This window comes from Ceratotherium simum, chromosome 3, assembly GCF_057802395.1.
Source record: "Ceratotherium simum simum isolate JZ-2026a chromosome 3, ASM5780239v1, whole genome shotgun sequence".
Taxonomy (NCBI): Eukaryota; Metazoa; Chordata; class Mammalia; order Perissodactyla; family Rhinocerotidae; genus Ceratotherium; species Ceratotherium simum.
In genome coordinates this window covers 66,066,564-66,080,685 of record NC_141902.1, presented here as the reverse complement: position 1 = coordinate 66,080,685, position 14,122 = coordinate 66,066,564, and the positions used below count along the sequence as shown (strand labels likewise).

At 51.7% G+C, this 14,122-nt stretch overlaps 1 protein-coding gene across 1 annotated transcript in view; it reads left to right on the top strand.

The window, feature by feature from the left end:
• The window catches only part of HCN4 (hyperpolarization activated cyclic nucleotide gated potassium channel 4), a 42,959-nt gene that overhangs the window by 12,789 nt on the left and 16,048 nt on the right, over positions 1-14,122 (top strand). The window contains exon 2 of the mRNA XM_087428674.1: positions 12,007-12,430. Coding sequence (XP_087284800.1) covers positions 12,007-12,430 — 424 coding nt within the window. The remainder of the gene's footprint in view (positions 1-12,006; positions 12,431-14,122) is intronic.

Sequence of the window (14,122 nt, the reverse complement as noted above, 5' to 3'; positions counted from 1 at the left end):
CTTCTCTGGGTCTCTCGTAGAGTGGTATCGGGGTGGGGGATGGCATGTCAGAGTGTTCTGAGATGTGCATTCTTCTTTCAGTGAGCTTTCCATCTGGCCAGCTGCCCTTGGCTGGTCTCGTTAGCCTCTGCACTGCAGAGATTCATGGAATCAGCGTCTTTAGAGATTGTCTAGCTCCCTCTTCCCGTTGTACCGAAGGGGACACTGAGGAAGGGACCGTGAGAGGCAGGGACTTGTTCAAGGTCACACAGCAAGGTAGAGATGGAGATGGGACTAGAAGCCAAGACCCTCAGGCCCTGGGCCTGGGTTCCTTCTGCCGTGTGGCATGGACCTCCTGCAACGACAACGCTGACCTTCCTGACCAGTGGATGCTCTCAGGCCCCCTCCTCTTCAGGTCTTCAGTATCCAACAGGCCATACTGCTCCTGCAGACTGAGGGATCCTTGAAGTGGGACCAGTCCACACACCTCAGGATCCCCATAGGCCTCAGGCCAGGACCTGCGTCTTTGTGGTCACAAGAATGATGATGATGATGATAATAGTCAGCAGGTACTGAGTATTTGCACCATGTGGCATATTATAAATATCTCATTGAATTCTCTCAGAATCCGGTGAGGTGGGATTAATGTTCTCATTTTGCACATGAGAAAACAGGCTCAGAGAGGTTAAGTGATTTGTCCAAGGCCACACAGCCAGTATTCAAACATTAGAGTGCCTAACCACTGTACTGTCTGCTATAGCCTGGCTACTCAGAGTGTGGTCCCTGGACCAGCAGCCTCGGCATCACGTGCGAGCCTGGGAGCAATACAGATGTCAGCTCCCACCCCACACGTAGTGCATCCGAGTCAGCATCTTGGTGAGATCCCCTGGTGATGTGTGTGCATATTACAGTTGGAGAAGCACTGTGCTGTATAATTGAAAGACCACAGAAGGGGAAGGAAAGCTTCAGCCAGTTACAGCCCTCAGACAGCTCACCTCTGTGGCGAGAGGCCGAGACTAGTCCTCCTTGTATGATGGAAGGCTGGGACCTCAGCCCAGGACAGGGAGGGACTTTGGACGAGGCAGGGGTAAAGGATCATCTCGTTTGGGTCTTCAAAAACAGAAACAAAAATAAATTTTTTTCCGTAGGTAATTGATAATTGTTGTGGAAAAATTAGAAAATAAAGATACACGAAAATCCAAGCAACCCACCCATAAACCAAGCGCCAGATGCCCTTGGCTCTGAATCTGTCTCAGAGGCAGCCCCAGGCGGCCGAGGGAGCAGCTACCTGGGAGCCCTGTGATTCTGAGTCAGAGATTTTGAGGTGGGTTAAAAATAGAGCCCTAGGCCAGGCGGGGGTGGGAGGAAGAGAGCAATTCATCTACTGTCGGTGGGGAGACCCCGGGGTCAGGGAGGAGTGGTGAGGGGAGTTTGGGCCAGAAGGAGCGGGTTGGTGGTGGGGGGTGTATTTCCCTCAGAGGCCAGAGCTGAGGTCCCACCTGGCCCAAGAGGGCTGTGGAAAGCAGTCTGGGGAGCGGGGGCTAAAATGCCAACCCTGGGACCCAGGCGGCAAGCACTCCTGCATCCTCCCCCTCTGCAGGCAGCCAGCAGCTCCTTTGGCTGGGGGTGGGGTGGTGAGAGGCTGGGCAGTAGCTCTGCCTCAGAGAATGATAAACAGGTCCTGGACAGGTAGGGGGTGGGGAGTGGTTGGTTGAGGCTTCCAAACGGCCTTTATGGTTGTGAGGGAGGGAAGGCAAGGAAGGAGCCCCACGTGTGTGCGTTCCCACGTATGTGTTCCCACGTGGGCGCTGTGGGCAGGCACATGCTCTGCTTTGCCTGTTACACCTGCCCTTCAAATGGCCTCCCTCTGTCTTCTCACCATTGACCTCGTCCGAACTATCTGCTCACTCTGACCTCCGGGTCATGGCAGCCCCTTGTCTGCATATTTACCCTGGCCGCCCAGGAGCTCCCCGAGGACCGGGTGACGCACGTTAGAGGACTCTTCACAGCATGGGACACTGGTAATTGGTTAAAGGGGGATTTATTTTTCTGATTATAAAGGTAATATTTGCTCATTATGGGGAATTTAGAAAATATAGGAAAGTGTAATGGAGAAAATAAAAATAACCCATAATCCCACCACTTAGCAATAATCAGTGTTAACGTTTTAGTGTATTCTTTATTTTTATTTTTGGCAGTCTTTTTTTCCCCCAGTAGCAGTCTTTAATCTACTCATCCATTTAACAATAAGACAATTTTACTGAGAGCCTCCCCCCCAACCTGGCCCAGCTATATGTTCACATCTCAGAAAAGGAAGAGAAATCATTTCTGCCCTTAGGAAGCACACAGCAGGGTAAAGACTCATCCTGGGTCTGCAAGGTGGAAGTAGAACTGCCTCCTTCCTTGCCCTTCAGCTCCTTCCCCCACCTAGCCCTGTTCTCCTGGATCTCTGGGATAGGCCTATTTGGGGAGAAGGGAGAATCTTCAAAGTCCGTACCAAGGGCATACCTGTAACGAGAGTGTGGTGTGTTCTGCCATCGTGGGCCTGTGCCAGTCCGGCTTGAAACACAGCCGTGGCCTTGGGTGAAGTCTTTAGCTGCAGTGTCCACCCACCAGCCCCCTCTCTCATCTCACTGTGTCACAAACCCCAACACCCATGCTTCTCCCAGCCTGTCTCTTGTTCATCTACCTTCCCCCTCTTCCAGCTCCTCCCCTCCTTCTCTGTGACTTTTCCACCATCAGCTTCAGTGCCAGGTGGGGGCCATTTGCTGATGGATGTTGCTGGGAGTCTTGGAATCTTGAGGGTTTGGATGGGATAAGTTCCTCCCTGATCATCGGAGGCCTGTGAAAGCCTTGAGGGAAGGAGTCGGGGTCTCAGAGGGCTGCCCATTTCATGTAGCTTCTGCTGGGGCCCCTGCCACTCAGCCTTTGGCTCCCAAGGCATTCATTCATTCACTCATCCACCATCCACCCATTCACGTAGTTCCACCCATTCACTTATTTATTAGGACCCACCATGTAAAAGGCACTGTGCCAAGTTCGGAGAGTTGAGTGACCCCAAGATAGACAGTGAAACATGCGATTTCATCGTAGCGTGACAAATCTATGCTACAGCAGCATGTCCGGGGGGCACCTAGCCAGATTTCCTAGGGTACAAAGAAGGCTTCCTAGGAGAAGTAACGCCTCCTCTGAAGCAAGGGGCTGGGGTGGGAAGGAGAGTTCTGGGCAGATGACTGTGTAGGAAAGCCCAGGGGCGAAAGAAAGCATGGCGTGCTTGGGGCACAGAAAGTTGCTGAGTATGTCTGGAGCAGAGTGTGCGAGGGGAGGCATGGTGAGAACCGAGGCGGGAGAAGAAGGCTGAATCCAGATCAGGAAGGGCCGTGGGGATGACAGTGAGGGACTTATTTGAGCTGGGAGCATGGAAGGACTTTGGGCCTGGCAAAGTGTGGAGAGTGGGTTGGTGAGAGGATGCACACCCAACCACGGACCCTGAGGTATGTGGGGTCCTGGGAGGGGCAGGAGCCCAGTTTGGAAGCTGCTAGAGTTGGCCAGGTAGTGGTGGATGAGACTCGCTGGATCCCATGTGATTGAGTGTTGGCAGGTGAGGGAGATGGCCGAGTTGAGGATAACTCCCAGGTTTCTAGATTAAGCATTTGGGTGGCTGGTGGTACCATGTGCTGGAAGCACAAGAGTTTGTGGGGGAAGCTGTTAAGTTATATCTGGATATGTCAAGAATGCGGTTCCCATGGGACATGCAGGTGTAGATGTGTAGTCAGCAAGTGAACACATGGGTGTGGAGCTCAAGAGAGAGGACTGGTTTGAAAGCCAGCAGAATAATGAAGCCATGGGAGTCGGTGAGGTCACCCAGGGAGAGTGTATAGGAGAAGAGGTGAGGGCCCAAAGGAACAGAAACATTTAAAGGTCATGCAGAGGAAGAGGAGCCCCTCCAAGGGAAGGGAAAGGAGAGGCAGAGAAAAGGAGAAAAGCCAGCGGGGAGGGGGGAGGGGGTGTGTGTCTCGGCAGAATGGTCCACAGTGTCAGATGATGCTGAGGGTCACAAAGGAAATGGACTGGAAAGCGTCTGTTGGATTTTGCAGCAGGTTGTGCATTGGCGATGTGGCTGAAGGGTTGAGAGGAGTGTTGAGAATGGAGATGGAAGGGAGAGAGCGGGGACAGTGACACCTCTTTCAGGAAGCTTTGTTCTGAGGGGGGAAGATAACACAGTGGGGATTTGGGGAGTGATTAGATTTTTTAAGTGTAGAGAGCTTAAAGGAAAAAGTTGGTGGGAAAGGACCAGCAGAGAGGGAGACGGCAGGCATAGGTGAGAGAGGGGATAACCTATAGATTAAGGTCCCTGGGGAGGAGAAAGGGAATGGGGTCGAGGGCAGGTGGGAGAGTCACTAATTCGCTTGTGACTGGAGGAGGGGAAGGGGACCAGGGAGAGGCAAGCCATGTGGGAATCTAGTGGCAGGAAGAGAAAGGGGACATTCTAGTGGCTTCTCTTTTTCTCTGTGAAGTAGAAGGTGGTGGTATCTACTGAGAGTGAGGAGGGAAAGTGGTAGTTTCAGAGCTTTGAGAGTGGAGATAATTCAGAATAGCTGCTGTGGATAATGGGAGGGACAGTTTACTAGGGTCTCCTGGAAGGATGGGCTGGCAGAGGGAAGGGCCCAGCTGAATATGGAAACCCTGATGAGGAAATTGAGGCTAGGGAGCTAAGGCACTTGAATATTTAGTATGACTGGTCTGAGGTTGTGGGATTTTCCACACAGCCTCCATGTAAACATGAAAAGGGTTGATGGTGGCCCTGATCCAGGGTTGTGATCTTGCGAAGTGGGTGCCAGGAGGACAGGGCAAGAGAGGTTGGTGAGCTGGACCATTGTGTCTAGTGGGGAGTGGAAGGAGGCAGGAGGATTTTGATGGGAGATTCGGAGGGTTCAGCTGACTAGAGGCTCTTGGGACACTAAAGAATAGACTTAGCATGATTGGATAAGAGAGCTAGAAGGAAAGGAGGTTAGGGTGAGACACTCCTCTGAGATTAGAGATGGAACAAATGGAGGTGGAGACATGGTCCAGAGTGTGCTGTTGGAATGGATGACTGAAGTGGAGTCAATAGAGTCAGGGCTTTAAGCCACTGAGAGGCTGGGTGATGTTATGGAGTAGAAGTCACCCAGGATGATGGCAGGATTTGGAGTGGAACGGAAGATTGTGAACCAGGTGCCAGCATCCCTGAGGGTGGCAGATGGATGCTGGAAAGATGGCCAGAAAATGACAGGATGCTCAAAGGATCTTGTAGACATTCCTACCACAGGCAGGGAGTGGCATCAGCATGGAGCGGGCGGATGCTGACCCCACCCTGACCCTGAGGTATGTGGGGTTTGGGAGAGTGACATCTTTAGAACACAACTAAGGTTCACTTAAGGGAAGAGGTGGAGGGGTCAGAGAGTGAAGAAGTGGAGGATGAAGGTGCTGTGGAGGAGAGCACAGGAGAGAGGTTTGGGAGGGAGAGGAGGAGAAGGAGAAGGCACAGAGTTTGGGAGAGAAAATATTACTAGCTGGATTTATATTTCTGTAGAGTGGTTAGAAGAGGGACTCTGGAGTCAGGTTGCTTGGGTTTAAATTCTTTATCCACTATATAGAGCAAATTTCTCAACTTTTTTTGCCTCAGTCTCCTCATTCGTAAAATGGGCATAATCAATATCTACCTCATAGAGTTTTTATGAAGATTAAATGAGATTAAATGTTGACTGCTATCCTCCTCCATTCTCAGCATCTTCATTATCACCTTGGGCAGTTATCTGGGCTGGGCCTGGACCAAGGGATAAGTCAGGAGCGGAGGGGAAATCTCCCAGCTCCCGTCCCTATCTCAGACACAAAAACGCCTGGATTCTTGGGTTCTGTGATTTGCTGGGGGGCTGGAAGGAGAGTTAGGTGGCACATGACGAAAGGGGCAGGATGTGACAACTGCTAACATAGACACACAGCACGGTTAGGCAAAGTTCATGGAGGAGGAGGAGGAGGCAGTTGAACTGGGCCTTGGATGAGGGAAAGGATTTCAAAAGATAGGGGTTCAGGAGGCGGGGTGGTCCTCAGGAGGAGGAACCGGGATGTAGATGGAGATGGGGCCGTGGGTCCAATGTCCAGATAGCTACTGTGAAGGAAGCAGGAAGAAGAAGAGGGAAGAGGGGTAGCTGGGGATGCTGGACCAAGGAGCTTGAACTTTCTTCTGTAGTCGTCAGGGTTCCATCAAAAGGGCTCAAGCAAGGGGTGACATAATCATAGTGTTTAGAAAGATAATACAGATATCATGCGAGTTAGAGGGAAAGAGAGTGGAGGCTGGAGACCAGGTAAGCAACAGGGGCGAGGGTCTGGGTGAGGAGCAGTGAGGAACTGATCTAGGACAGAGCAGTCAGGGACAGATTCAGAAACCATTGTAGAAGACCCTAGACAAGACGCGGTCACTGCCTGGGGAGCCTGCAGGGGCAGGTGGGAGGAAAGAGAAAGCAGCTGAGGATGGCTTTGAGGTTTGAGCCCAGGTGATTGAGATGCTAACTGTGCCATTCAGCTTTAAGGAGGAAGATGCTGAGTTCAGCCTTGGACTTGGGTGTAGGAGCCAGCAGGCCCTCCAGGTGGCAGGTGGGAATGCAGGTCTGGTGTCTGAGTGGGAGCAATTTCACAGAGGGAGGGGGTAAAAGATGGGGTCCTGGGTGTGCCACTCACCTGGGAGAAAGCATGGGGGCCCTTGCCTGCAGTCAGCACTGCAGGAACACAGGCATGTCCGGGATGAGGCCCCTGCCCTCCAGGAGCCCCAGTGTCGAGGAGATCCAAAGCCAGGCTCAGGCTAGGCTGAGGCTCGATCCATGAGAGGTTGGAGAGGCCCAGAAGAGGTAGCACTTCAGATGAATCTTGGAGGATGGAAAAGATTTTAATGGGCAAAAAAAAGACGTTCTCTTTCTGCCAGCTAACAGAAATCCCAGTGGATATCATTTGTCTCAAAATGTATGCAAGTGGGTGTGCAAGAAAGTCTGCATGTGTGAAGATGGATGTGTGTACAAGGACAGAAAGTAACAGGAGTGCATAGATGAGAGTGTGTGTACAAAAATGTATTCATGGCTGTGTGAGCACATGCCCATATGTGTGCATTGTTCAGGTGTGTCCACGTGTGTATGTGTACATGTGTATGTGTGTGCACGTGGGTGTGTGAGCCTGTGTGCTCAAAGGCAAGCATGGGCATGTGTGGACGAGAGGAGGCTGAAGGAGGCCATCCCTGTTCTGGGACTTTCACTTCTCTGCCCCCATTTTATCACCCTTCACATCCTCTTCAGCCTCCAGGCAAGGAGAGGCCCTTGGTCTGGTCCTTGAGTCTGAGTTCAGGGTTGGGAGCCTCCTATCTTCTCTTCCCTCAGCTCCTTTGAGGCCATAACCTTCTCCTCAGACCAAACCATGAAATGTCCAAGGTGTCAGTGTAAAATGTCTGTTTGGCTTTTTGCTGTCCCCCATTCCTTCTGTGCATGGGACCCGCTCCCCCAGAACTGATCTATAGGCCACGTCCTCCTGCTGAGAGGCCACCTGCCTGCCTGGAAAGACCTGTTGGTCTAGGTAGTAAGTAAGGTCCAGGATTGAGGGAGGACAGGCATGGGGTCCTGGGGCTGAACCTGGGGCATGGCCTCCCATGTCCAGGTGGTGTCTTGCTGGCCAGGACTTCCTCTCAGCTGAGAGGACACTGGGATGGGGAAGGTCATCTTGCTTTGGAGAGAACAAGGCCTCTAATTCAGGCGTGTGCCAACTCCAGCATGTCTGAGTCTGGCTGTCCATTACTTCCCTGCCAGAGCCTGCCACCTGCCACCATGGATGCATACCCTGGATTGTGGCATTTAGTCATGAGTGATTCTGGGGGCAATGGGGTGCTAGGGGAGCATGGGGCATCCAGCTTGAGACTTTGGAAATGTTCCTGTTCCCTCCTCTGTGGACCTTAGTTTTCCCTTTTACAGGATGGGTGCAGCTGTGCCCAATTGACTGTTGATGACCAGGGTGCTTTTAAATAATTTTATTTATTTATTTTTTCCCCCAAAGCCCCAGTAGATAGTTGTATGTCATAGCTGCACATTCCTCTAGTTGCCGCTTGTGGGACGCAGCCCCAGCATGGCCAGAGAAGCGGTGCGTCGGTGCGCGCCCGGGATCCGAACCCAGGCCGCCAGCAGCGGAGCGCGCGCACCCAACCGCCAAGCCACGGGGCCGGCCCGACCAGGGTGCTTTTAATGCTTGAAAAGTGCTGCTTCCCCCATCCAGGAAGTGCCTCAGAAGACCACAGCATCAGGAGGATGGGTCCCCTCGAAACCTCTTTGCAACTCTGTCTTCTCTTTTCTTGTCTCTGGGGCAGGGGCTGCACCTCCTGTGGTAGGCTACCTCCCCAGTGTGATGCAGAGGTGCTGGGAGTGCTTGTCCACCTCCCTGCATCCCACTGAGGTGCCTAAAATCCTAAGAGGTCGGGCTCTGGAGTCCCACAGACCTCTCTAATCTCGGGTACGCTCCTTACCAGCTGTGTGGTCTTGGGCAGATACTTCTCTCTGACCCTCAGTGTCATCATCTGTAAAATGCAGATGACAGCAGCCACCTTAGTACTGGTGTGAGGGTTAGATGAAGTAATGCATGGAAAGCACCAAGTAAGTGGTTGATACATGTGAAGTGTTTTGGGGTCTTTATGAATAAAGGCTTTCCAGTCACCAAGGAGCCCCCAGTGAAAATGCCCAGGGACATTAAGTAATCACTTGAGATGCTTCTGATCACTAGAATTGGGGGAGAGAGGGGCCAGGGAGCTGAGGATGCAGTGGAGAGGCACTTGCCAACTTCCCCTGGCTGGACCAGCAGAATGGCCCTGGCAGGCGCGCAGGGAGCTGTCCCTGGTGCTGAACATCATTTTTTTGCTCTCGCCCTGCTGTGCTTTCAGAAATCGGTGCAACTATCTGGCAAAGAGTAAGGAGGGGTAGTCTACAAGGCCAAGGGCAGCTCCTAAAGCCCGACTCCTCTCACTTCCTCCAGGAGCACTTTCTGGCCTCACCCTTCCGGGCCACCAGGAGCCCACCTTTTCAGATACCTGGGCTGCTACCTGAGATGGTTTCTTAAATCATTGCCCAACTTGTCTTCAGTCTAAGCCTTGTCCTCTGGCTGGGCCATAGGCTCCCTGAGGTCAGGGCATCTGTCTGCCGAGGTACATAGGTTCTGTGGGCTGATTGTTCTGGGAATATTGTGGCCCCTGACTTCCACCACTGGCTTTCCTGGAACCATTATAAGTTCCCTTCCACCCCCACCCCTAGTAGATGCTTTGCTTTGGCTCTTCTCTGGAAGATTTCATCTTCCTCCCTCACCTCTTTCCTGTGCATTTGTTAACATGAATTACTTATTTATTCATTTAATAATATAGCAAGGCATAGGTAAGAGCATTTTACAAATATCAATCTGTTTCATTCTTATAACAATTCTGCTAGTTAGATACTGTTATGATCTTCACTGAGCAGATGAGGAAACTGAGGCATGGAGAGATTAAGTGACTTGCTAGTAATTGATGGAACCAGGAATTGAACCCAGGTTGGCTGGCTCCAAGAGCCTGTGCTTCTTTCTCCCCACCATATTATGCTGCCTTTTGAGTAGCTCTGTGATGCTCCAGGATAATGGTTTATGGGAAGAAGTGCTCCAATATTCCGACCCCAGCCCAAATCAGGCACCAGAAGTATCCCTTAGCATCTGGAAACTCATGATTGAAACAATTAGTCAGAATGCAAGGAAATGGATGTTTTTGCCTCATGTAATTTGGTTTTATGAAGACCACTAAATGCAAACATTTTCCTGTTAATTATTGTCTCAAATTTGGTCTGTAATTGAGGGAACTAGAGCTGGGAAGAGTGTAGAAATCCGCTGGAGTGGCAGCCTTGCCCAAGTCAGCATTCCTAGCCGCCTTGCACCCACTCTGTTAATTTTAGAAACTCCTCCAGCCTGGGCGTATTATTAGCTTTGTGCAGAGAGGGCCACAGGGCCCTCAGTTGCCTCTGTATGCCACAGTTTTGTTTTGTTTTATTTTTCCCAAGAGATTAAATGAAAAGGAATGATGGCCATGTGTATATAGGGGTGTTTGCATGCTGTGTGTGTGAATGGGGATACCTGTGTGTGGCATCTAATGAGTGTCTGCAGCTGTCTTTGAATGATATGCATGGGGCTGGGTAGAGAGTGTACACAGCTCAAGTGCACCCCATAGAAGCTGAAACCATTCTCCTGGGGCCTATGAGTCGTTAGCAGGCTGTGCTGTGTTCTGTGTGGTCGGTGTGAAGGCTATGGTGGGTTCTCAGGTCTTAGATTGGGTTCTCCCCATGGTATAGGGGGATTGGGACTGGAGAAGGGGTGGTTGGCTGTGGGGCTGGGGAGGAGCTGAAGTTGACCTCTTGGCACCAGCCTTAGAATGAGAAGCCTTATCCCCATGAGGCTCTGACTTAAGGTCCTGTCTTGAGGCCCTGAAGGGCTTGCCTTTCAAAGAAGCTGCCGGAAGCTGCCTTTCCAGAAGCCACCCTCCCCTGAGCTGTGTGATATGGGACAGCTGTCTCGCCCACCTTCAGTGAAGCAGCCTCTGCCCTCTCCTTGACTCATAGCACCATTTTGAGTCTGACAAAGAAAACAATTTGCTGTGAAATAATTTTTTTCCCCAAACCTGGAATTCTTCAGGCAGGGGCACTTTGGTTTTGCAGTGGGACCCTCTGAAGACTCAAGGAGAGCTTGTCTTTTTGTCTGCCATTCCCTTCCTCCTGGCTTCTCTGCAGTAGAGAACTAAAGATGGCTGAAAGGTTATTTCTCTTGGGAGAAGACATGCTTATTTCTTCCTGACTTAATACCTTTATCTGTCATTGTGTAACTGTCTAAATTAATGGCAGAGGGAAACAGCTTTGCATTGCAGGTTTTTGGTCTTGAGGCCAGTCCTGGGGTGGCTGGTACTTGGGCAGGGTCCCTGGGAATGATTGGTCATTCCTTCTGGACATAGGATCTGTGCCTACCTGTGCTGTCTGCACATTCCAGAGGGGCTCCTGCTGGGCCAGGTGGGAGACCTGTGAGTTAGCTTTTACTTCCTCACGTTGCTTAACCTCTCAGAGGCTTCACCCTGAGGTCCCTCCTCACCTCCCTCAGGAAGAACTTGCAGTTGCTTTGAGGCTTTAGGAGAAATGATGCTGGAGCCCCCACGGGTCTCACTCTATTGCATTGGGTGGTACCTCACTGGTGCCTGAAATCCCTTAATTAACACTTCCTGCATTTGAAGATATCACTGCCCTTCCCCACCCCCAGGTTAGAATGCAAACCTCTGGGGGAGAGAGATGGTCAGACATTTTCTTACTAGTGGGGAGAGACTAAAGGGGGACCCCAGAGAGCCAGTGTGGATGAGGGCCAGATCAGAATTATAGGACTCAGTGTTGAGGCTCCAATCCTCATTGCACAGTGGGGAAACTGATGCCCAGAGCAGGGAGGGCACCTGCCTGATGTCACACAGCATGTCAGTGACAGAGCTGGGGCTGGCTCCCGGACCTCCTGCCTCCCAGGCACCTGCTGTGTGTCTGGACCTCCCTTGCTCTCTGGTCACGGTCTGCCTGCCAGCCTGTCTCAGGCCACAGCTAACCCTCAGGGAGGATGGAGCAGCCTGGCCTGAACCTGGGGTGTTGTGGGGGGAACTAAAACAGCCTCTCACTCCTCTCTGGATGTCTTTGTTTGGTTTACTTTTCAGCCTGACTGTCACTGAGGCATGGAGGTGGGAGTAGGAGGCTTGTCATTGGGGAGCTCAGCGAGGGGCAAGCAGAAGGTATCCTTAGTGAAGGAAGAGCCTCTTTCTGTGCCCATCTCCATATCTTGCCCTGGTACCCATGTGCCTATCTCCCTCAGTGTCTCAGAACCTCCCAAGACTTCTCTCTCCCATGTTTGCTCTCCCTCAGGGCTTTCACTCTTAGTCTGTAACTCTTTCTCTCTCTCCTGCCGGCAACCAACCCCTGTGTCTCTGAGCAGATTTTACTGGGACTTGACCATGCTGCTGCTGATGGTGGGAAACCTGATCATCATTCCTGTGGGCATCACTTTCTTCAAGGATGAGAATACCACACCCTGGATCATCTTCAATGTGGTGTCAGACACATTCTTCCTCATCGACTTGGTCCTCAACTTCCGCACAGGAATCGTGGTGGAGGACAACACGGAGATAATCCTGGACCCACAACGGATTAAGATGAAGTACCTCAAAAGCTGGTTCGTGGTGGATTTCATCTCCTCCATCCCCGTGGACTACATCTTCCTCATTGTGGAGACGCGCATCGACTCCGAGGTCTACAAGACTGCCCGGGCCCTGCGTATCGTCCGCTTCACCAAGATCCTCAGCCTTCTGCGCCTCTTGCGTCTCTCCCGCCTCATTCGATATATTCACCAGTGGGAAGAGGTGAGTGGTCAGACCCAAACCTATCAGGGGAAGGGGTATCTTCCTCCCAGGGGGAGTGAGGGGCCAGCAGGTAATCTCAGATAGTTGGATGTGAGCTGTGAGATTGCAGCAGGCACACCTGCTCCAAAAGGACAAATGTTAGTAATTTCTTGATTTCTTATCATGTGCTAGATACTGTGCAAATCACTTTACAGGCAGTACCCTGTTTAAGTGTCTAACAACCATAGAGGGTATTGTATAGGTACTTATAGCTACTCATTTTTTGCATGAAGAAACTGAGAGACAGAAAGATTAAGGGATTTATACAAGGTCACAGAATTGGTAATTGATCAACCTGGACTCCAGAGTCCACTGTTAACCACTGCACTATGTTGTAGGGGTTGCAAACTCAGAAGCCTTTAGGGGCCAGGCAGGGAATGTGAATGGGTGAAAGGGGCCAGTTGGAGGGGAATGGGGAGTGTGGTGGACTGGGGAAAACTGGAGAACACATCTTCCGTCTGTATCAGGCAGCCTCTACTCAGCTCTAGCCACTTGTTGCCAAGTGGGAATGGGCCCAATGTTGCTAGATCTACAGATTTATCATGAGAAGCAGAAATCTGGATTTTTTTGCACATTTTGTTGGCAACTATCTTAGGTTGGGTTCTTTTGGAGCAGACCCTGAGATGAGGATTTGCATGAAAGTGATTTTTTGGGAAGTGTTTCCTGGTAAGGGACTGGGGAAGAGGGACAGGGAAAGGAAGGAAGGAAGCCAAACAAGGGTGACACCAAGCAGAGTGCCAGGGGGAGCTCTGGGGACAGTGTACACCACACCTTGGAGTTATCCCAATCAGGGCAAAGGAGTTGGAATTTCTTTATCCCCTTACCTGTCACTCACTGGCTCAGGGCACTTCCAGCCTTCAGCGCCAGCAAACAAAGCGGTTTCCAGCAGCCTGGGGCAGGCCTCGGACAGAGAGTCGCAGGTGCTGGCTGTAGGGAGTGAGAGCCCTGGGGAGCCTGGAGTTGCGTGCATACAAACCGTAAAGGGATCACAGAAACTAAATAAAAAATTGTGAAAGAACTGGGTGGGCCAACACTGTTCTGGACAAACCTAACTCATCCACGGCTGAATGCAGTCATCTGTGAGAGGAAGAGAGGATGACTGGGGTTTGAAAATCAGCAGGTGACCATGCCAGTGCTTCTGGTTGTGTCTGCCACCACACAAGTTACACCTTTTGGTGGCAGCAGCAGGCAGGCCTGAAGGTACTGAGTTGGGGGAGACGCACTCTGTGAGACTGCTCACCCTGGGGTCCGGAGCAGGCTGTGGCCTGGGAAAGCTTCTGCAGAGGTGCGTTTCCGGCCTTGGGTCCCTGCTGGTCTCCTGGTCTCCAGGACCTCTGCTTGACTGGACAGAAGTTCGCACCTCACGCTCAGCGGCAACCTGGGCCCTGGGCAACTGCAGAAGGCTGATGGTCGGGGCACTGGCAGATTGAGGTCAGAGGTGTCACGAACACCTGTGCTGCAGAGGCGCCTACACCAGCCTGGCAGAATCGCTCCATGCAGAAATTCTCTTTGGCTTGGAAAATCTGCCTTATTCCTGCTGACAGAGGAGGGGCAATGACTTGTCCAAGGTCACACAGCTGAGCTCGTGCAGTACCTGGTTGGCACTCTTGGCTCCCAGTGGTGTGGCAGTCCCTTCCTGGCGGAGTGGAGTGC